The sequence below is a fragment of the Stenella coeruleoalba genome (assembly GCF_951394435.1).
Source record: "Stenella coeruleoalba genome assembly, chromosome: 7".
In the NCBI taxonomy this organism is placed as follows: Eukaryota; Metazoa; Chordata; class Mammalia; order Artiodactyla; family Delphinidae; genus Stenella; species Stenella coeruleoalba.
In genome coordinates, this window is record NC_137153.1 from 95,017,274 (window position 1) to 95,042,061 (window position 24,788).

A 24,788-nucleotide genomic window follows, 5' to 3' on the forward strand; every position below is an offset into this window, starting at 1 on the left:
TGAGGTTTCGCGGGGTTTTTTAAAACTTGAATATGTATAATGTGTACTAGCAAATTAGCAGGTAAATAACTGTCACTACGTGCCCTGAGAGACACGGAACCAGACCGAGAACACCTTTCAAAGGTGACCCCGGCCCTACCTCTTCCCTGAAGAACTGTATCCTACGCACCTATAGGGCTGGTGGGATGTGGGTAGAGCTGGTTAATGACAGGAAAAGTCACTGGAGCCGTGGAAAAGAGGTCCCAGCCAAACTTCCCCCACAAATGCTGATCTTTTAGACCGGGACATTTTTGCAGTATTAATCCATCCAGCAAGCCCAGCCAGGAGAGAAAGACCGTGACTGTGGGATAACACAACAACCATATGGGGTAGGTCTTATTATTCCCTTTTTATAGAGATGAGGAAACCCAGGTACAGAGAAGCCAAGCCATTTGCCCCAAGGTGACATACCTGTGTTGAAGCCGGGATTCAAACCTAGGTAACCTGACACCTAGAGCTTGTGTTCTCAGCCACTACTGTATTCTCTATGCTCACTGAAAAGGCCGTCATCCAAACACATGATTGGGAGTCAGATGACCTGAGCTTTATTTCATCACTGTCACTTGATACATATGTGACCTCGGGCAATTCCCTGCACTTCTCTGAGCCCCAATTTACTTATCAAGAAATTAAAGCAAATGATAGCAATTATAAAGTCCATTATACAAGGTTGTTATAAGAATCAAATGAAATAATATTAGGCAATCTGAGATGGTCTACACAAATGCTACTTAAAATTGTAATGTTCCATGATTTGCAACTGTGTGATAAAGACATAATGCATATGAAAAAGCCCGGCAGGTACCAGATGATAGTGGTATTAAGGTATTGCCGTAGGGGGCTTTTTTTTTATTATTTATTTTTGGCTGTGTTGGGTCTTCGTTTCTGTGCGAGGGCTTTCTCTAGTTGCGGCGAGCGGGGGCCGCTCCACTCTTCATCGTGGTGCGTGGGCCTCTCACTATCGCGGCCTCTCTTGCTGCGGAGCACAGGCTCCAGACGCGCAGGCGGGCTTTTTTAATTACCCCTTTCTGAGCTATCAGTAAGGTTATTTTACTTTCATGATTGAAAATGCATGAAACAGATGTTGGCTATTATTATAATTACTATTATCACCATCTACTAGGACTGAAAATGGTTTCCTGAGCTCATGCCTTATCAAACAATCGGAAGCCTAGCTTTTCTGTTCCAAGCCATTTGCACTGTTTCCTAAAGATAGCATCTTGGGAGAGGTCACATTTAGCCCATGCCCATTGCCTGGATTCCACTTGCCAGCAGTAAGTCTCAGGTGGGATGCTCATATACTCACATTCATGTTGTTCATAGGGTGGGTAGCTCAGCCGCACGGAGATCAGGATCAGGAAGATAAACAGAGGCCAGGCCACTTCCAGCAACAGCTGACACTGAGTGGGAAATAAAACAGAGCACTGTGAATTAAACAAACAAAACAACATGGAAGCCTAATGCTATTGAGCTTTGGGAAATCCACAAAAAAAGTTAATTAAACAATTGATCAGAGCTTCCCTGGTGGCACAGTGGTTAAGAATCCGCCTGCCAATGCAGGGGGCATGGGTTCGAGCCCTGGTCCGGGGAGATCCCACATGCCACAGAGCAACTAAGCCTATGCACCACAACTACTGAGCCTGTGCTCTAGAGCCCATGAGCCACAACTACTGAAGCCCACAACTACTGAAGCCCGTGCACATAGAGCCCGTGCTCCACAACAAGAGAAGCCACCGCAATGAGAAGCCCGTGCACCGCAACGAACAGCAGCCCCTGCTCGCCAAAACTGGAGAAAGCCCGCGCCCAGCAACAAAGACCCAACGCAGCCATAAAAATAAATAAATAAATAAATAAATAAACAATTGATCAACTTCTCCAGCCTCTCTTACCACTCTCTAAGCTTTGATAATACTGAATTGTTTGCAGTTCTCACCTTATAACTTACTATTCCATACCTCTGTGTTTTCCCTACGAAAGGGAAGATGCTTCCCACCCTGCTTCATCTGGCTCACTTCCACTCATCCTTCAAGATTCAACCAGGCACAATTTCCTTTACTAAAATCTCAGGCTGAGCTGGAAGCCCTTCTGCTGTGCTCCCAGAGTAACCCATGCATCCTCCTCCCATAACAGTTTCCCTGAGCCCCTGAAATCATGTTTTTATCACTGGCTTCCTCACTACAATATGAGTACCCTGAAGGCAAGCACTGGATCAAGTCATCTTTGCATCTCCAGCCTTAGCATAGTGTCAGGTATGTTATGACCATTTGTTAAAAGAAGAGGGCCAGGCTTTGTGCTAAATACACACCACCTTGGCTCTAAAGGAACACACAGAGTTGCCCCCTGCAGGGCTGAGAATAGGGCTCCAAAGGACAATGGAAATTCACATGCAGCTCCATAGTGACCTGTGTGCCCCCAGGACTGGAAAGATCTGGGAAGAGTGCAAAGTCCTTCCCCATCCATCAAGATCTGGTCACCACCTTCTCCAGTGGGTTAGAAGATCATTAAACATATGTAACTGTGATCCACCAGTTAAAGCAATGGGGTTTCTCTAAAGGAAAAACCTGCCTCAGTGAGTTATCAAGGGATAAATAAGCACAGGAACAGGATGGAAATCATGAGACATAATCTAACTGAACCTGTGGTGTTTGGACAACTAGTTCCACGGCCTGAAGCCTCACCTCTTTCATTCCTTTCAGTTCTGGATTCAGATGTTCTAATTAGGATGAAGACCAAAGAGCCCAGAATAGTCACGGGCCCTTGTGGTTGAGAGTAACTACAACTGTTGGCTTCAGAGCCAAGAGAACACTGATATGAAATCCCTCCTTTTATTTAAACAGAATTTTTTTTGATCCCCAAGTCCATATATTTTTATTGTGGAAATTTTGAAATTAAAAATATATATACAGAAAAGTAGAAAAAAATAAACATAAATCACCATTAATCCTACTTCCTGGAGATAATCCCTAGTAAATTAAGCTAACAATGGTTCTCCATTAATATTTTTTGTCTTTTTTTCCTATTCATACATAAATAATAAATTTTTCTCTACAAAATTGAGATTATACAGCATATATAATTTTGTATTTTGCTTTTTCATTGAACATCATACTGGGAGTGTTTTCCATGACAAAATACTCTCTTAAAATATGGATTTTAATGGCCACTTGATACTCCGCGCTGTGAATAGATCATAATTAATTTAACCTTTCTGCTTCAGACTGGTTTTAGCTTTTGTTTATTATTTGTCGTTGGATTTCTGGTATTTTACATTCCAAAGAACTTTGATATGGTTCCACATTAAACTCTTTTTTAAATCTTCTTTTTAGAAGGAAATACATGGATGGGGACAGTGGATGTCCTTGGATGATAAGAACATGGGTGATTTTTTTAAACATCTTTCTGTGTTTTCTAAATTTTCCATAATGAGCATGTATTACTTCTCTAGTAGAACAAACAAACAAACAAAAAACCGCTGTTACCATATAACTATGAAGAACAGTTTGCTCTAGATAGCACACCAGGAAAAGAAAAAGACAAATGGGTCCTTTGGAAGAAAGCATGCTGTCAATGGGGTCTCCGAGACCAAAGATGGGGCTGGTCTTGCTAAATATTTCTGTAAATAATCCCAAAGAGGCAACACACAGTGAAATCTCCAAGCTTTCAAATGACATTCAGCCTCCTCCACCAGCTGAGCTGCAAGTCCCTCCTTGGGCTCCCCAAGTATCCTGAGCCTCTACCAGCACTGGGCATAGCAGGGGCTCCTCCTCCAGTGTCCCTTTCTTCTCACTGAGCCTGCCGCATGATAAGGGCTTTAAGAATGTGTGTTGAGTGAGAGAATGAACTGAAGTTTACAAAGTAATAAAGATGGAAATGTAAGTCAGTTGAGCCCTTTGGGAAAGCAACTTGGCCATATGTATTCAAAAGATATGTTTATTCCCCTTGACCAAACAATATTCCTAGAAATTCATCCCACAGAACTAAGTTTAAAATATCAAAAAGCTATATACACTGTTACTCATTGATTCAAACACTATAATTGCAAAATATTGGAAACAACTTAACTGCACAGCAATAGAGAAATGATTAAATATGTCACATCTACTCAACAATACATTATGCAGTCACTACAGCAAGGTTTATGAAACACAGACACTATTAACCATATAATATTAAGTGAAAAAAGTGGAACACAAAATTGTATGCATTCCAAGCTTACAGCTAAATAAAATCACTCACAAATATTAACAGACGGGAGTAAAACTTCCAAAAAACGGTTTAACTGTGAATAAATTCAGAAAAGAATAATGAAGTAAAAAAAAAAAAAAAAAACCAACAAAACCAAAATTAAATGAAGAATATGAGTAAGATAGCCATCAACCTTGAAGCTCTGAAGCTACTATGTGTACTTTTGCGATAACTAGTAGCTACCATTTACTTTTTTAGAGTCAAGTGTGTAGCAGGCACATTATATATGGATTATTTCATTTAAGCCTGCAAACAACCCTGAGATGTAGGAACCATTATTGTCTGTATTTTATATGTGGCAAGGCTAAAGCTCAAGGAAGGGTAAGTCACAGAGAAAGTCAGTGGCAGGGTTGAGATTAGCAGCTAGTTTTGCCCAACTCATGTGGCCCAGGTAGGAAATGACCCCACTAGGTGGCACAGTCAAAAAATACCAACAGGTTCCACAGAGGTAAAATGAGCTCATGGCCCAAAAGCTTATGATAGTTACAGCCAATCCTGAGCACCTACTGTGTACCAGGGATTTATATAACTCATCTCTAATATTTTCACAAGAACTTTGTGAGGTAGCTGGTATCGTTAGATAGTGAAGAAAGTAAGATTGGGGCAGGTTATGAGCCATACATAGCCTGGTAAAAGAGTGCGCCAGCGTTTGAACCCAGATCTACTGACCCCGACGTGCTTTTGCACCCATCATCCTGCCTCTCACAGAGCCATGTCTGAGATATATACCTTACAAGATGGCCACTTAAGAGGAGTCTGGCACTCACCAGCCCTCCTGGGCACTGATCTGACCCAATGAATCAAAGTTTATGTTCCTGGACATCTCTGTAGCCCCACATCTAGGATCCAATAGGGGATCAGATGCTCAAAATACGCTGATTGATTGAAAAAAAAAAAAGAATGGATCTTTCCCATGGCACTGATAGCAAAGAGCACGAAGAAAATCTTGCAACTCATTTTTAGCAACTGAAGCCAGTGGGTGTAAGCAGATTAGGGAAAGAGGTAAGGAAAAGATTGACAACCATAATGACAGCTAACACTTAAGTAGGTCTTACCATGTATCAGTGTTCTAAGTGCTTAACATAGATGAACTCATTTAATCTTCAAATAACCCCATTAGCACTATTATAATACCCAGTTCACAGATGAGGGAACTGAGGCTGAAAGAGTAAATAAATTGCCCAAAGATACAAGCCTGGTAAACGGCAGAGCCAGAATTCAAAGCCAGTCCAACTCAAGGGTGTGTTCTTAGCCACTATGCACCCCAGTCTCCTTACCCCCTGCCCCGTTACCAGAGTATCTAGATCTTGATCTTTATAAGCCATGCTGAGCTGAGATACTAACATGTATGAATGAATGAAGAGACCATCTCCAAGAGCCAGCACTCAAACCAGAGAGCTCGTGACACACAATTCTCTCCGTGCACTTTTACTCTGAACCTCTAAAATTATTTCTGTCATTGAACATAGAATTTGCCTTCCAAACTCAGGGGGCTGTTCTAGGTACTTCTTTTCCTAATAGCCTCCCTCTAGAAACCCAATTTGACTTCTGCCAGGAATGCCATACTGGCTCCACTCATTGTCAAAATCAGATTTCTCCCCCATCTCTAAGCTTAGCATTTTTCCTTCAGAATAGGCCCTCATAAATATTTGGGTTGGCCAAAAAGTTCGTTTGGGTCTTCCATATCAGATGGAAAACCCAAACGAACTTTTTGGCCAACCCAATAGCTTGGAAATAAGACTGATGCTTTACTGCTACACACTCCTATAGAAAACTAGAAAACTTTTCTAAATCTTGGTCTGATGCTACCTACCCACCTCCCTCCACACCTGCCCCCACCACGAGGCAGAGGAGATGGAGAGGAACACCGTGTTCAAAAGATGCTTCTTACCAAAGTTAGAAACTCAGAAGCCTTCTTTTAGGTTGGGTATTAAAACAAAAATTCTGATGTTTCAGTAAATTGCTACACTGAGCTGCTCTGGGGACTTTCCACCTCGTTACTCCTCAGCAACAACATGGGGATAATGTGAGCGAGTGTTTCTAGAGCAGGGTTTCTCTCAACAGCACTATTGACATTTGGAGCCAGATAAGCGTTGTAAGGAGCCCTCCTGTGAATGGAAGAATGTTTCCCCCATCCCTGGCCTCCGCCCGCCAGAACCAACAGTACCAACCACCCCTGGCCCAGGACTGTAACTGCCAAACAATATCTCTAGACATTACCCAATGTCCTTGGGGCATTAAAATAGTGCTAGGCTACTTTTAGAACTTGATAAGGTAATACGATTCAATGGGGAAAAGAAACAGATAAAAATATGAGAGACTATTCTGAGAGGTTAAAAAAGTAAAATGGGAGACAATGAATTTTCCCAGTTAACAGGATGTTCATCAAAGCAATAGCACACTCCAGGCTATATCAGCATCACGATGAAAAATACTTATCGATATATACCTCAATTAAGTCTGGAAAAATTAAAGTGAAATCTTAAAGATCAAATCAGAGAAATGCTGGAGGGAAAAAGAAATCTGAAAACCACGCCTGCCCTCCGAGAACTGTAAAGCCTCATGTGGTGATGGTGGATTTTTAAATTGGTTTGATCCTTCGGAAGGACATCTGATCGTATATGTCAAGGGCCATTTCCTTGGACCTAGGAATCGTACTTCTGAGATTCTGGCCTAAGGAAATAATCTAAAAATAAGAAAAGGCTATATGTATAAAGTCTTTATAGTAGTTTATGTATAACAGCAAACACGGGAAACATCTGAATGTTGGCAATAGGGTGTGAACTTACAAAATAAAAACTGCATTGATGGACTACTGTAACGCTACCAGGAATGTCAGTGGCATTATCCCATGGCAGATTTGGGCCCAAAAGATCCAGCCCCTCCTCTTACTAATTTACTAACTTATAACACTTTCTTCACCTGTGCAACAGAAATTGTAATGCATACCTCTCAGAATTGCTGTGAAAATCAAGAAGATAACGGATACAAAAGTACTTTCAAAAGTACAAAACACAGCCTACACATCAAGAATCATTATTATAAATATGTACATTATTTGGAAACATGGCAACATATATGCCAAATGATGTTAAATGAAAGAGGAAAACAGCACAAAATGGTATGTATGTATGTATGTATGTATGTATGTAAGTAATGATTATAATTGTCTCCTTGGGCTATCGTCCTTCAAGTCCCCTCAGTGCCAAGGACCACACCATCTGACCCTCGTCATCATGACCTATCTACCTCAGGGACTCCTTCTGCACATAAAATAAAATTCAGCTGCCCTTGCTCAGCTCCATGGCTGCATGATCTGCCCCTGGTGACTCCCAACTCACCCCCAGCCAGTCTTCCTTCAGTGCCACTGGCTTTCCAGTTCTTTGACTCCAGGACGTGCGTTAGGCCCATGGCCACCCTCTGTCTCTCTGCCTGGAATCCAGTGGCCTGACGGCTGAGCTCCCGATTTTCCCCTGGCTAACTGCTGCTCGAACTTCAAGGCTCTCAGCTTAAATGTCATGACCTTCTATTCTAAATTAACTCCCTATCCTCAGTCTGGTAGTACCTAACATAGTAGGACAGTTTGGTTTTTTTCCTTCATAGCACGTATCACAGTTTGTTATGAAATTTCTACTTATGTGATAATGTGCTTCATATCTGCTTCCCTCACTGAACCGTAAGCTCTATGAGGGCAGGGATCCTGCCTGTATACCCAGCACACTATCTTACGTGCAGTAGATGTTCAATAAATATCTATCCAAAGGAAACAATAAATGGCTATTTGTTCTAACTTTCCTCATTCCAAAGAAGTGGAAACTAAAACTCAGGAAAAATGAGTTTCCCTGAGCCATTGAGACATATAGTGGCCAAGCTGGAATTAGAATTGAATTAGAAATAGATAATAATTAGAATTCTTATCTGGATTTGAACCAGCAATGCCAGGCCAGGACTAAGGACAGGAAAGAAATGTATCAGGTGAAATTGGAAGCCGGGAGGAGGTGTAGAAAGTTTGTGTCTATGCTATAAAATTCTCTAGCGGCTCTTAAATGAGGAGTCTTAATTTTTATTTATTTGATAGCTATTCCTTGTCATTAAACAATCCTCAAATATTGATACTCTTAATATTGATATATGCAGAAATTAGAATTATCTATTTTCCCAGACACACAGCTAAACAGATCTAAATGAGAAAATTAATGGCAAAGGCAAAAAGGAGAGGCCATATGGCCGTAACCTGTCCCATCTGTTCCATGGGGACCTTGGCCTCTGGCTCGGCCTAAAACCAGATGAGGACCCGGAGAACTCTGAAGCCCCTCGCCCTTCCTGTCCCAAGCCCTGTTTGTGCTCAGTGACTGCCACCCACACAAGTTAACCGTTACTTTGGACCCAAACTGAGCTTTGCACCCAACTTATGCAACTCAATTTCAATGTATTCTTTGCCCAACAGGAACAGCTGAAATCTACCCCTGGCTGATGGTCCCCATAAGTCTGCATAATGGGAGCACAAGAGAGAGGTCCCCAGGATTCATTAGCAAACAAGGACACAGAGTGAAAGGGCAAACGGCCGCCTTTCAGGAAGGTTGCTCAGGGTTTACTGTTCAGCACCCAGCTTTTACATCTTTCTTCCCATCTCCCTGCACACAAGGCCCCTATAGCAGGGGAGCCTCTTTGAGACCTGTAAACTAATGGCCCATTTAATGCATTTACCCCTGTTCAGCAAATACTTATTAAGCATATCCCCGGTGCCAGGCTCTGGGGCCAAGTGTGTACATCCAGGATCTCAGAAGGAGGAAATCAAGCAATGGTTTTCCATACACTGTGGGCAAGAACTATTTGGAGCTGCTAACTTCTTCCCCTGCCTACTGGGCAGAGCTCATTCTGACTATGTGAGCTAACAAAGTGTTACCAAAACCCTAAACAAGTTCCACTGTCTATAAAACAATGTATCTAGAGATCCAAGCCAGGTGGATTGGGAAGTAGCTACAGCCAGCACTTGAGATCCATGGGCATTAAATCTTTCATGCAGATAAGGCAAAGCCTGCTAAAAAAAGGGCCTGTGCCTGTAGGGCCACCAGGAAATTGGTTCTGGTGCTACTTCCATGACCCACCCACTCTGGACCCCTATCCCCTACCCCAAACCCCAATCCCATCAGCTGTACAAGAAGCAGGTCAGATCTTTCCAGCTGTGACAACCTAAGCATGTGCAACCTGAAATAAACCACCCTTTGTTTCTGGTTTGGCGAAATAGATTTCCTGTCGAAATCTGGAAGGGAGGACAAGCTAACAGGCAGTAGGTGTAACACCTAGAAAAGCCCTTTTGTGTCAGGATACTGTCTCCTTCTTACTCTTTCAACAAGAACTCTGCCGCAAGGCCAAAAATTGCCTTTGACTAAGCCCGCCTATCTCTACTCGTAATGCTTTTTAAACTGATAAGCAATATTGAGCAAGAAGCAGCAAGACTAGTAGAGACTGGCCCCGCCTGGATGGCCCAATCCCAAATCCTGTTCCAGGACACTGTGCTCCTGATTCTTGGTTGACCTTGAGGAAATCCCTTCCCTGCTTTGTACCTCAGTGTTCTTATCTGTAAAATGACAGGTTTGGGTTCGACTGCCCTTGAGACCTTGCATCACTAAGATGATATAGTTCTTTCCCCTACTCACCGGCTAATGGACACAGCACAGCAGAGACAGTTGCCCATCACGTGGGCTGCTGCCACCATGAGGAGAAGAGGCAGCGGACCTGGACCACACAGTAGCTAAGAAATGAGATTAAGAGGTGAACGTATAGGTCTTTGGAACACCAGGACCTGGAAAGAGCCATAGGAGGCAGAGGCAAAGGCAAGAAAGAGGTTAGAAACTTCAAGACTGAAGATAGAAAAACCAATAATACCACTGAAGAGCAACCTGACATAGTGGTTTAGAGAACCGACTCTAGAGTCACACATATACACACATATCCATGAGGGATTATATATGAGTTCTATGTCAGGATTTTAAAATTTTGTGTTTTCATTTCAATGGTCATCTAAGCAAATGTGAATAAACATATCTGGATTTTTCTGAATGCCTACTTTATAACAAAGTTCTGGCACAAGATTTCAAGCCTAAGTTTATATTTGTGTTTGTGACTGTGTTAGCACCAATATAATTGTAGCAGACCGATAAGAAAGGCACAGATGCAAACGCAACTTGTGAATGATGAGATTGGACCAAATGAAAGCCAAATGATATCAAATGAAGGTCACTGGAAAAAATGATTGGAAAAGTGAATCATTACCACTTAGTAATATAGACTGTCCAAACTCAAACGAATAAGCATTCACTACCATAGTCACATTGTTACCTATAATATGGCTTCAGCTAAACAGTGTCAGCTGCCTTACTACATTAACAGTACTGGCTTTGCAATTTTTTTTGCATTTAATTTTTAAGTTTGTATGGGTCATATGGCCTGTAAGAATAAGGGGTTTATATCTAGTTTCACATACGTTCATATTTAAGTAACATTATAATAAAAAAATAAATTTAGTGAACGAAGGAGGACCTTGACATTTTTGTTCTTTTAAAGAAGGGCCGGCCAAGCATTAGTCTAGTTTCAGAAACACTGAATTAAGTTATATCCAAGATCCCTCATAGCTCTTTGAGTCTAAGAAAGATGAGCATTTCGGCTGCAGATGTGTTAAGCTTCGTGAGGACAGCCAAATGGGGATGTAGGTTTAGAATTCAGGAAAAAAGGCAGGGCAGGAAACAGACATTTAGAAGCCTACTACAGAGAGGTGCGGCTAAACCCAGGAGACTGGACGGGATCTCTAGGAGTGTTCAGAGAGGGAGAAGCCAAGAGCTGATGTCGGAGCTTCAGAGAGATCACCGGGCCTTATAGCCTTTATCTTCTCACGGAAAAACACCATTCACCTGAGAGTTAAAGATGGCCTTCTCGGGATTACTGAAAGGATCACTGTCCCACCCAGAAGTGAATGGCTTAGAACCCTCCACAGACATAAAACAAATCTCAGTTTTATATTCCTCCAGGCTTGCAGTCAAAGCTGACAGGAAAGAGTCCACACTGACACTAACAGATCCAGCCTCTGATCTCTAAGAGCTGGGCCACGAACTCACTTCATTTCCACTGCCCAGAAACCATAAGATGCTCTTGGAGAGCCAGGTGGCCCCCAGGGCTGCAGCAAAAGTTAAGAGGAAGATGGCAAAGGGGCAATTCTGTGCCAGATTCCGGAGGTCAGAACTCAGGCCTGGGTGCTAGCACAAACCAAAGCTATCATTCCTGCCTGGCTGCCAATCTGCCCCCTATGCTAAGCGACGGGGCTCGATCAGGACCCTACACACAGTCCCGTGTCCACCGGGGCCAGATTCATTCAATCACTTTGAGAAAACCAAGAAGACTCCCGTTCCCCCCTCCTCCCCTCCCAACTCAAAATCAGGAAGAAAAGCATGGGAGGACCCCCAGAGAAACCCATGCTTACTGTTTGTCTTCTTCTGAAAGTGAGGTTCTTCCACAGCAGCAACCTCAGCTGAGGCCAACAAGCCATGTTACCTCAGCCGACACCACAGAGCCTGCGTAAGGCTCGGGAGCCCGTGGAGGAAGTGGCCGGAGCTCACAGTGGGGACGCTGTGGCTGGTCATTAACTGAAAGATAAAGCAAGAGAGGAGAGCGCCGTCAGTTTTTGCTGCAAAGCTATACGCCAGTGAGGGCTGTTGCACCAGCCCTCTCACCTGAGCCCTCAAACCCAGCTCTGCCTCATGACTACTTTTGCATAAGGCATGAGTCCCCAACGTCTAGCCTTGGGGTCTCTGGTAAACAGGGATTCTGCAGGCTTTCTGGCAGTAGCCTGGAAGTGAGCCATTATTATCCCAATCAATTGAGCTCCACGGGTGTCATCATTTGGGAATGAAAAATGCACTTATGAAGGCAGACCTACGTGAGCAACCTTAGGTGGCCAAAACCCTGAGATTGCAAAGGGCATATTGGAATCCCAGAGACCTGCCTCCCTTCTCTAAGAAAATGCCTCCCCTCTCAGAAAATGTCAGCATCATTTATAAATTTTGCCTTGAAGCTGGAGTGACTTATGCTATTCCCTGAAATTTGCTGCAAACTACGTTTTCATCTAGTTCCAAAGTTGAGTCCTTCTGGCGATAAATGGCACCATCGATAAAGCAGTTTCCTAATCTGGAAAAAGTCACAGCGTGTCTTAGATGTGATGATGTCTTAGATGGTGTGCGTAAACACCAAGGAAAGGCCACGGACACCTGGCTCCCAGGTGATGAGGACCACGCCAGTGCTGTGTGTGTGTGGAAAGAAAACAATATCTCATTGAGAAAAACAAGGCAGCCAAGGCAGATGGAGAGCATCACCTGTGAAACTGACAAGCTCCCATTGTCCGGACATATGCACACTTCTGGCCTTGCTACACCTGCACCTGCACACAGGACCCGCCTACTCCTTGTCAGGTGTCACAGGTGCCTCCTTGGAGGACTGTTTTGCCATCCTGGGGTGGGGGGGTTCTCATAAACAGGGGATACAACCTTCTGTGTGTCCCTGCTGCCCCCTCAACAATGGTATTCATTTAATACTGGAATAATCCCAGGTAGTCATACTAAAATTAAAGTTGGGGAAAGGGTGAAAAATGAAAACTGGAAGAAGGGAGGGATGCACAGGTCAAAGCTAGGCCCTGATGCCACTTCACAGTCATGAACGCTTAGCAGAAATCAGAAACCGGCTTTACCTCTAAAATGGCTCATTTAATCATTGTGGCCTCTGGTGGAGTAGAGGTGGGATATTAGGCCTGAGGAACAAACAGCAAAAACAGCTAAGAATGTAGTGACCATTTGTGCATACAAAACCAAGTATTGCACTAAACGTCTGTGGGTCCAAACAGACCTCAGTGCAAAGGGTGATCTATAGCAGGATTTTACCGTCTTGGTCCCCACCCCACAAGGACCTGGATTAAAAACTTCTACAAAAGAAGAGGGAATGGAAGGAGTCTGCAGTGTCTGAGAAGAAGGACTGACTCTACTATTATGTATTTTAATTCATTCATTGACAAGCCAACGAATCAGGGATTCCTCTGAAATAGTCAAGTCTTAGGACCTACTTCTTTTTTCTTTTTATTTATTGATGTATTTATTTATTCGGTTGCACTGGGTCTTAGTTGCAGCAGGTGGGCTCCTTAGTTGTGGCTCTTGGGCTCTTTAGTTTTGGCACGTGGGCTCCTTAGTTGCAGCAGGCGGGCTCCTTCATTGCGGCTTGGAGGCTCCTTAGTCGCAACTCACCGGCTCCCTAGTTGTGGCATGTGAACTCTTAGTTGTGGCATGCCTGTGGGATCTAGTTCCCTGACCAGGGATTAAACCTGGGCCCCCTGCATTGGGAGCGTGGAGTCTTAACCACTGCGCCATCGGAGAAGTTCCCCTATTTCTTTTCTTTATTGTTTGCTCAGCAAAACTCTAAATGGACACAGATGCCACCCCCCCGAAAAAAATTCTCACTCCAAAAAGAAGAATTAAATCAGCACTGTGTCCATCCACAATTTGTTGTTTAAAGATGGCAACTGGCCTCCAAGCACTGAGAGCCAGAATTCGATTGTGAGCTGCGTGCTTGCAATCCCAAATTATTTTGAAAGTGGCCTAGGACAGGGCTTGCATTCCAGAAACACAGAAATAAATAATTAGCTAGATTTTTCTCATGCAAAAGCTGCTCTCCAGGAATCACTTAGTTAATTTAGAAGCTACAAGAATCTTTTCAGATCCCCAAGGTAACAATGAGGAGGTTGAAACACAAGTTTGTAATTTAAAAAGGAAAATTAACTTAGCAGAAAGAGAGCCTAGATAGGAATTATGTCCAGCTTCCCAACTATGTGCCCTTGGCCAAATCTTTATGCTCTCTGAGCATCAATTTCCTCATTATAGAATGGGGGTGACAACACCTACCTTGCATGCTATTCAATGGATTCAATGAGACAATATAAGTAAGTCCCCAACAAAGTACATGGCACGCTGTAAGTGCCAAAGAAATGAGTTCCCTTCTCCCCACTTTTCTTTCTCTGGTCTATCAGTACCCTCTAACAGAGAAATGGTTATATCCTGTCTAAACAATCTTTTCTACTCCATTATTTCTAGCTAGTCCAATGTGGGTTTCTGGCAAAGTAGGAAGGATGAAATCAGAATGGCCTAGTGTTAGAGACCCCCAGGCCCAAACCAGGACACAGGATCCCCTCAATCTGAGTGGAGAATCTCAGAGGAAAAGAAGACATGCCTCTATAGAATGTTCACGAGAAGAGAACGGCCAGGAGGAGGTTTTTTGGAGAATATTTTCCTAAAGCAGAGTTTCTGGGTCTCCAGACATGGATTCTGGCCTCAGAGACCCTCCAGCAGACACGCAGAGAAGTCAGCGAGAAGTAGCCTGGAGCAGCAGTAGAAGGTCCTGCTCTGGCTTCGCTGGATACCAACAGGCAGGCTTCTTGCCCCACTTCCCCTGCCCACCTTGACACAGCCCTCGGCCTCCCGCATAATCCCCTCCTCCCACCTCAGGACATGGTGACCACTGCTGGGAGCGATTTTGCCCAAAGAGGAGGGTTTGGCAATGCCCGAACTCCTCTGCTCAGGTAACTGAAGCCCAAGGGACATTTCTACATCAGTTTTCCAAGGAAGCAAACAAACAAACCAAAACCAAAAAGAAGGCCGTACTATGTACTAGATTTCTCAATGTTTCAAAGCTAGTAGCACACTCGCTTCTGCCCTTATGCACATTTCCAGTTACTGGCTGGAAAGGGTCCTACTTCACAATCACAGCCAGTCAATAGGGCACCCTCTTCTGGCTCCTGCGTGACCAAAACAGCCACTTCCCTGGGTTCCCTGCCTCCGGTCTTGCCCCCTCCATCCGTTTATCCCAGAGCAACCAAAGTTATTCCACTAAACCCAAGTTCCAGGTATGCCACTCGCCCACTTAAAACCTCTGCCAGCACCCCACCACCCTGAGGATAAAGTCCAGTCCTCACCTTGGTTTAGCTGGTCTCCCCGATGACTCCAGCCTCCTCTCTCACCACTCCCCACCTCCTAAACCAGGTCCCGCAAAACTACCCACGGCTCCAAATGGACGGCCCTCTCTCCTACCACGGGGACTCCTGTGCACTCCCGGTCCTGAAGCTGCTGCTCCCAGCACTGTCAGCCTGGCCAACTCCTCCTCAACTTTAGTATCCTGTCCTGACGACACTCAGTTAGGAGCCCCTCCTAGGTGCACCCAGGGCAGCCTCTGTTTTCGCTTGCATCGTTTCTGCCACTTTCTGAGTCCACAGGACCTCTTTCTTCATAGCAGTTTTCCCCAGCATGCAAGACAGTATCAGGCATAGAGTAAGCCCTCAGGGAATATTTGCTCAATTAATTAGCTACAGATGGGCATGAGAAATAGGGATTCAGGATGGAAGGGTGGTGGCATTCCTGGGCCCGTGATAACCAGTTTTTCAAGCCTGATTAACTGATTCAGGCAAATTGTCCCCAGGGAGGGGGCTCTATGTTCACCACACACTTGTGATGGCCACAAGGACTGCTGAGCTTCCCAGGTGACTCCTGGGACATCTGGGAAAGTGTAACTCAATCTAGCTAGGCTTCCCACTAACAGGTTTAGCTAAGGCCCTCCCAAGGCCAGAGGAACCATGAAATCTGCTTTCTCCCCACCTTCATGCCAAGTGCGAGGCGCTCTCTCTCTAGGTCTTTGCATCAGTCACCCAGGTGGATCACGCTTTGCCAAAATTCAACATAGTTCCATACTCTAAACTTTTTTGTACAGCACGACCTTGAGGAAGCCACTGTTCAAATCTTTGGCCAATTTAAAAAAAAAATTTTCACTTCAAGTGCCACTGATATTCTAAAATTATTAATACCTAGAGAATACCACAGCCTGCTGAACCATGACCTTCTCAAATAAGCAAAGATCATTAGTTGCAGAGAAATGCAAACTAAAACCACAATGAGATACCACTGCATACCCACTACAACTACTGCAATTTTTAAAATTGAAAAGTGTTAGTATGTGGAGCAACGGGCGCTCGCATACATTGCTTGTGGAAAAGAAAAATGGAACAGGCCCTTCATAAAATACTCTGGTAGTTTCTTGTAAAGTCATGCACAGACTTATAACCCAGCCATCCCACCCCAGGTATTTACCCAAAAGAAATGAGAGCATACGTTCACACAAAGACCTGTATGGGAACATCCATAGAAGTCTTATATAGAATAGCCAAAACTGGAAACAATGCAAATGTCCATCAATTAGTGAATAAATTAAAATGGAGTACTACTCAGCAATAAAAAAGGACTACACCACTAATACATGCAACAGCATGGGTGAATCTCAAAGGCCTTATGCTGAGAGAAAAGAGCCAGACGCAATAGACTACATACCGTATGAGTCTATGTGTATGACTTTCTGGAAAGGTGAAACAATGGGGACAGAAATCCTATCAGTGGTTGCCAGGGGGTGGGGGAGAGTACAGACCTCAAAGAACATTGAGTGATGGAAATATTATACACCATGACTGTGGTAGTGGTTATACATATACTATATACATTTATCAAAACTCATCTAACTGTACATGCAAAAAGGCGAAATTTAACTGTATGTAAATTATATGTCAATAATTTGATCTCCCTCCCCCCAAAAACTTGTATTCTATGACAATAATAACATAGTCCACAAGTCAAATCACGCCTTGGAAGACCTAAGTACTGCATAGTGTAAAGCTTGACTATTGTGTGATTCCCTAGGAAGGTAAATAGTGAATAAAATCTTCACCCCCTGTTCATTCCACGAACAACTGCAGCCTTAACTCTGCAAGGCTGCCATTAGCCACAGCAAATATTTACTGAATGCCTATATGTGCAGGTGCTGTTCCAGACATTGGAGATTCAGCAGTGAACAAAAGTGGCAAAGTTCCTGCCCTCATGGACCTTCTATTCTAGCAAGGACGTATAAAACAGACAAATAACAGTGTTGTTAAGGCAGTGGGTGATAGGAGTAATGAAGAAAAATAAAGCAGAGTAAGCAGGCAGAAAGTAACGAGGGCTGGGTAACTCCTTTCTTCAGTGAAACGAGAGTGTGCCATATGCTACTGGCAAAAGGGTCACCAAGTGACAGCTGGGATCGTGAATTCTTTTAACTTTTCCCTAAACCAAAACCTGAAATGTCAGACAGACTCAGTGATGCTGGCAAAAGAAAAAATATAGGTTCACAGGAAGCCTGGTGCCGTGGGGGAAATGACGACCCCAATCAGCACCTACTGCGCTGCTCCCCCAACCCCCTTCCTCACCAAAACATTTGGCCCTTTTGAACTTCACATGTAAGTTTCAAAGAGCATGAGAAATATAAAGAAGAAAGGAGGAAAGAGGAAGAGGCAGACATGCTAGAAAGACAAGGTGGGAGGGTTTTTTCCCACTTAGTGAAGTCAAATGGAAAACAGGAACTACATCCCATGACTGCCTTCTACCCTCCTAGAGCATGAAATCTGTCTACAGAAACGTAGTAAGGGAAAAAAACTGCACGTGCTTACACTGCTACCCGAAACTCTTAGTTTGTGCAGTAACCAAGGGTTGGTTGGTCTTTTTCCTTCCTGCAAGAACGCTGTGAGCACATGAGACTGAGGTTCTGTCAAAGGGTGGGAGCCAACCCTCTAGCCTGCTTGCTCCAGGAGAGGACGGTCTCCAGTGGGGACCACACAGCCGCCATTTCTCACTGGAGCAGAGAAGTCGGCTCCACAAGGCAGAAGAGGACAACCTTGTGCAAGGCCAACCCCCAGCTGATAGAAAGAGTTCACTGTGGCTTTGGAGACCCGCTTCCACCACACCCCAATCTTATAGAGAAGCCAAGGCCCCCGAAAGCAAGTGGCCTGCCCAGACTCACCCCCTAGAGTTAGAGCTGGCCCGCAGGTTTCTCAAGAAATAACTTGTCAACAACTGTTCCCACTTTCCCACTACTATATTCCTCCTACAATTCTGCTGCTTCTTCTGAACACATTTTTCCTATCAGTTCTACCCAAAGAGTTCATACACCGCAAATATGCAGTCAGCAACTAATTTTCGTCTTCCAAAGCCAGTCGTTTTATGACAGCTATTTCTCTAAATTTTAAACAAATAAATAAGTAGATAGATAAATAGATAAATTTGTGTGTGTGTTCTTCTTTGTTAGACAAATTTCCCCACAGTCACCAGAAGTGAGATAGAAGTTGAAATCTGTGACAACAGCGATCAGCATCTCTCCTGACAAAACTGTTTCTAGATGTCTTATCTCAATACATAGCCGTTAACAAAAGCAGGAGGTGGATTTACGGCAGGATTTAACTATATCACATATGAATTGTAGTAAACATGTTGGCGGTAAAGCTCAACGAATGGCCTCTTCATGAGATGCTGATGCAAATGCAAGGATCACAGGTGTTGCTGCATCTCGTCTCCAGAGAGATGTAGAGGGTCCTGAAGAATGAAGCTATGAAACCTGTAAGCCCACCAGAGCATGCTTGCTTGGAAAAGGTCTGTTCTTTAATTGCCTCTCTGAGTATATGTCTCTGGATCAGTAGCCACATTCAGGGAAAAGGCTAGTGAAGTTACTGACAGTCAGAAAACCAGTCTAGAACAGGCTCATTGCACCCATGACTGAAGACAGGACACGGCTGCCGTGGTGGAAGGAGGGGAGTCGCCCCGTGGAGTCACCCCGTGATCTCTCCCAGGCTGAGCCATCAGTTTTATTAAGGCTGAAGTTAATTTGACTGCCTCAGTTTCTTTCCTGGTCTCCAGTTGCCAGTGAGCTCTCTACCTGTAAGGTCGTTCATGCTAATCCTGAAATTCTACTCCCTCGCATTCCCCAACCATATTGCAGACCCACAAACTCAGTGAAACTGTCCTTAGTTGCCACTAGACCCTTAAAGGCCTGCAGAAAGGCCGTGGGCTGGTACTCAGTGACCCCTGAAACTGTGTTCCTACTTAAACCATAACATTTTAATACTCAAATTTAAGGAGAAAGAAAGATGTAAGAAATCCTCCAAGATAAAAGTCAAGGATAAAAGGAAGCCATTCTATCATTCTCGAAGATTCCTGTCATTCTAGAAGAGGCTCTGCTATCACAATACCTGTTTAAAAAATCCAGATCCAATGAATTGTATCAATTCTAACAATCTGTAACTCAAGGGGATATTTTTTTAAGTACCAAATGTATCATACTTACTTGATTATTAGTAACAATAAGTTTATAGATAACTGCACATCTTGTTTCACCCTGAAATAGATATTCAATTTCCTGGACAAAAGTATTTGCTAATAGCTAATTTTCAAAATGAGAGTTATGACATGAATACATAAAAACGTACAGCTAGAAGAGATACATGAATACTGTACAAATCTGTAACGAGCCTTTGAGAAGCATAATTCCTCATGCTGTCAACAATTCTATTTTAAAGGAGATTCAAAAAGGGTAAATCTATTTCTATCATGTCACTGATATTTGGACAACCAAAGATCCTATTTATCACTCTCAACAGTCCAGTTGTTACCAGCTAAACCATCTCAGGACTTCTAAAACTGACAAGATCCAGGGTTTCTGAAAGCAAATCTGTCCTGTCCCCAAGTTCTTGTTTCATTGTTGTAGAATTATGGAGGAATTCTGACAAAATGTTAGAGATAACCCTTCTTCCCCTGCTGATTTCCACTAAACAAATACAGAGCAACCTTCAAAGGAAGACTTCAGCAATCAATACAACTATTTGCTTTTTCCCTGGTTGGGGATGTGTAGCATATAGGAAAAATGAACCTTTCTCCTAGAAATGAAATACCTGTCAACATTACATGTCATAGAAAAGAAAATTTTCTCAACCATAATCATAATGCCAAAGCAAGAGGGCCCTGCAGGGAAGGAACTGTCAAAGTCACAAACACCCTGAGTGATACAGAAACACAAGCAAGCCCACCTCCACGAGCAATCCTTTATTTACAGAAAAACTTGACGGGATAATATTCCCTGTTGTTGGAGGAGGATTTTCCAAGAGAATTTTATGATAGAAGGCTTGGTGACTGTATCAACAAAACAACCACTTTGTTTGGTTTACATCTCGGAAGGGTCAACATCTTCAGATGTTCAACCTTCTCCCAGGCTAAAAAGTTTTTTTTTTTTTAATTTTTGAATTTGATTTTATTTATTTTTTTATACAGCAGGTTCTTATTAGTTATATCTATTTTATACATATTAGTATATATATGTCAGTCCCAATCTCCCATAACAGTGCTCAAAGGACTTGGGGACAGACAAACCCAAATCCCTTCACCGCCTTCTACTTCCTGCAGGCCAATGCCGCTGTGCAGCAAACTTCCCCAGATGTCCTTAACTCTTATTTTCTTGAATTAACTGGCCCGGTAGACAGAAGGGAGGTTTTGGAGTCAGAGAAAGCAGGTTTTGAATCCTGACTCTGCTCCTCACCTGCTCTGGGACCCTAGGGATTCTGAGTCCCTGTATCCTCTCCATTAAATAGAACAAATAATGTATATAAAATATTTAGCCAGTTCCTGGAACAAAGCAAGTATCCAGCAAACGGCAGCTATTGACAATGATGAGTGCTGCTGACTTCACAGGGTAAAGCATTCATCAAGGACGGGACACAAAACGGGCAGTTTATTAAAGGAATCTCTCTTCTCCCTTCTTTGTCCACAGATGGCATGATTTCCCCCAAGGGCTTTTCCAGAACACACTGGAACTCTCTGCAGTGCCCAGCTCAGTGGGAGATGTGAAAGGGTTACGCTGGTATCCTCATGCCACTTCTGCCATTGTTGTACCATAAACCCCTGTTTGGGGACCCCACCACCCAGTTACACTATTCTCCCACTCTGGGGGCAGTCAGTTCCTCTGTTCCATGCAGGCCGCCGTCCTCCACATCTTCAGCACCCAGCACAGTTTTCTTCTCCAGCCCACTTCCTCCAGCCTCTAGGTCAATTACCTATTTGCAATCTGGGCCTTCTAATTCCTCCATCTCTTCAGCTCTCCCTACCACGTCCTCCAGTGTACCAACTTCTCAGGTGGTCCCTGCTAAACTGCAAGCCATGTGCAGCAAGCTACGGTGTCTCAACATCTTACCATCCTCTGCCACACTGAGCCCAGAGCCCAGGACCACTCAGTGCTCAGAAACACTTGTGGAATTTGAAAGCCTCTGAAGTCAGACCTCAGGGATGAGAAAAATTAGTTAAAGCAGGTTCACCATGCTAACATGTCAGAAATGTCATTGAAATACAGGTTCAGGTAGCCCAAAACCATGACAAAATTTCCAGCTGTGTTCAAAGAAACACAGGTTAAATAGGAGTACATTTAGTTTGGTTTTCCCCAAAGCCACTCTAATTTGTTGGGAAGGACATTCATTTTCATGGACTTCATGTGAGCAAAGGAGAATCTGTAATTTGCCAGACTGAGGCGCTAGAACCCCTGTAAACATGGCAGCAAACAAGTAAACATGCCAGCTAACAAGAATACCTCCCCTAGGGGCTCAGTCACTAATACAGGACTGTCAGCATTGTTCAGGTGCCTTGAACTCTAAACCCAGAGGCTCAAGTCAAGAACTCACTCAATGAAGCATATCAACACCTGGATATAATTTTTCCACCTCAACACTTTATTCCTTTTACTCTTGCCAAAACAAGTTATCTTATCTCCAGGCTCTTTTCCAGTTCTAGCTTGTAGAGTATGTGACCAAACCCAGCAACCTTCTCCAGAACCTCCTCTTTCACCAGCCAGCTCTTAAGACAGTGCAGGCACAGGTCATGTGTCCGAGATGCCTCTGTCCCTGCAGCCCAGCGGGGACCAGCTGACCAGGTAGGTGAGGATGTAGTCAGGACTCCACGGCAGGCACAGAGGTACAGGGTCTAAGCCCCGCCCTTCCAGCTTCATAAATGAACTCCTTCTCTATAACAACCCAAACACACCACTTTGCTGGCTGCCTCGCTGAATTAAAGAGGAATAAGATCACAAGTTTAAACTCACCTACCTGTGATTCTGACAAACAAAAAATGAAGGATGTTAGCCTCTTAAAAACAAATAATGGCAACATGAACTCCATTATTTGAGGTCTGGGAGGATGCTCCCAGAGGAAAATGATCTCTATTATTCCAATATTATCATAATTTTGAGTATTCCTTCTAGAAAGTGCTACTGTCATTAAGATCTTCACAAATCAAATATTTTACGTGCCAGATAAAAAAGTGCTTAAGGAAAGTTGAAACTAAACTATTGAGTGGAACTCTTGCTAGCCTCTTTTTTCAACTGCGGTTGACACTGGCATTTAAAAATGCATACACTCTCATTTCCCAAGCGACCGTGTGCTAAGTGTCTACATCAGGTGAGCACAGAGTCCCCAGTGGAGCTCCACCTGAGGACAGAGTGCCTTGCTGGTCTCTGCAGCCTCCAGGGGCATATCCACTCCCCTCAATGGAGGCCACTGGAACCTAGCGTCAGACAGCCAAGGAGAAAGCCACACTGTGATCATGCGAAACGCGATCGGAGTTGGAAACTGGAAAATGGCACTAATTCCACTAAATTTGCAAATCCGGCAACAGGACTGACAACTGAATAAACACCACTTGAACTTTCTTTACCTTGAACTCAAGGTCCTTACTATAATTAACACAATCATTAAAGTTAAAAATAAAGAAAAAAGACCTGATAAACTGCCTTTAATCACAATTAATCCTAAATGGCCAAAATTAGCATAGGGTTTTTGTACTTTTACATAAAGGAAATGGTCCCCAGGAAAGACTCAACCTTCAAGACTTCTGTGGAGGTTTCCTTCTGATTTGAAAGGAAATCAGAAGGAAATTACAAGAAAAGAGCAATGTTTATTTAAGAGAGTGAGAAAAAAAAATCCAGTTGAAAAACCTATTAAGATTCAAATTGGACCAACAGACAGAATAAATGAGGTCAGTTCAATATTCAAAGATTCAGTGCCCATTGTAAGCTGAAAGGACAGACTTATAGACCCAATTTCTTTTTTCTCTCCTAAAAGGACACTGTAAATACTACCCTAAATTCTGGTACAGTAGCGAGAAGCCTGGATTAAAGAGGCAAGAAGCTAAGATTTTAAGTTCCAGTTACTGACTGCTGGGGAGTCAATTTAGGTAAGACATTCTACCACTCTGAGCCACAGAACAGAAAACAAGCTTTTATGATAAATAGAGTGGAGTAGAAGATCTTCTGAGTCTAAGAAAACTGCCTGGAGCTTGGGTTTCAGACACGAGTTTGAACCCCCGGCTCTGCCATGATCGAAGCATGTGAACCAGGAACAAATTACTTAACTAGTCTCTGTATCAGGTGCACCATCTGAAAAATGGGGCAACCTCAATATTTCCCCAAATGCAGGAAAGCTACACAAGATGAATTTAAGCAGTACTTAAATTCCACGTAGAGGATTTTAGGGGATGGACAGGCACAGTATTAAACACTCAATCACACAATGAGAAAACATTCTTTTCAGCACTTCTTTAGCCTTTGTAAAAACTGTATTACACTAAGGAGAAAGTTTCTGTTTGATCTTCTCTTCAATGTCTCTTTAACACGTGCTTAATTTCCCTTTTTTAACAAAGTGAGAGCAAGTCTCAGAGTCAGTGCCTTTAGAAAGCAAGTTTATTTTATAGACAGACTGTTTAAGAAATAATTTGCTTTCATTCTAATTATTTTAAAAATTACCTTTTATTTGAGACAACTGATATCAGTTTTCAATTTAGAGAACCAATATAAAGTTAACTTTAAAAAATATATGTATTGATGATTACAAAAGTGTGAGTCCATTGAAATAATTTGAGGGGCTTACACGCTGCCTACCGCAGGATCCAGTGAGGAGAAAATATGGTAATGCGGGGCAAGGCCTAGCCCACACCGAGCTCATCTACCCAGGGTCGAGGGGCAAAATTTCCGTCAGTGAGGAATCAGAGTAGAGGGTACAGTGCAAACAAAAGCCGACCACGAAGCATGGCTGTGAGATTCCAGAACGATGAGAAGCCAAAAAATAGCAGGAAGGGGTTCTTAAAGTAGAAATCAGAGAAAAGAGGAAAACCCATAGAGGGAGAGTCAGTTAACAGATAGTTACGGAGACTACATGCTCATCACTGGTGAGAAAATCCAGAGCAGTGGATGCCTCTTAAAGTCCAGGACAAAGCTGTCAAAATGGTCAGGCTTATGTCGAAGAACCTTGAATGCCAAGCTAAAGACCATCATGGTGGCAGATCCTTAAAGTCTCTTGACATTTGTTCGGCACCTAGTATTTACATGGTGTTTGAAAAATATTTGCTGAAGAAATGAATTTCAGTTTAATGGTATTTTTTGTACATTAGCCATAGACAGATACACACACACACACATTTTTAAAATATTATGTCGTCCTCTTCCTTCCTTCGTCCAGTACCAGAAATCACACCTCACCCCAGCTAAGGTAAACTGCCACTTCCATCCCAAGACCCTGCATCTGGGAGTGGAGAAGAGTC

General features: G+C 43.3%; 1 protein-coding gene across 4 annotated transcripts in view; it reads right to left on the minus strand.

Moving 5' to 3' along the window:
• Nucleotides 1–24,788, minus strand: part of ABCA1 (ATP binding cassette subfamily A member 1) — a 182,921-nt gene that overhangs the window by 103,857 nt on the left and 54,276 nt on the right. For all 4 annotated transcript variants that reach the window (XM_079925542.1, XM_079925541.1, XM_079925543.1 and 1 more), the window contains 2 exons: nt 11,762–11,924; nt 1,346–1,439 (listed from right to left, as the gene is read on the minus strand). In XM_079925542.1, coding sequence (XP_079781668.1) covers nt 1,346–1,439; nt 11,762–11,827 — 160 coding nt within the window. In that variant the 5' untranslated portion in view covers nt 11,828–11,924. The remainder of the gene's footprint in view (nt 1–1,345; nt 1,440–11,761; nt 11,925–24,788) is intronic.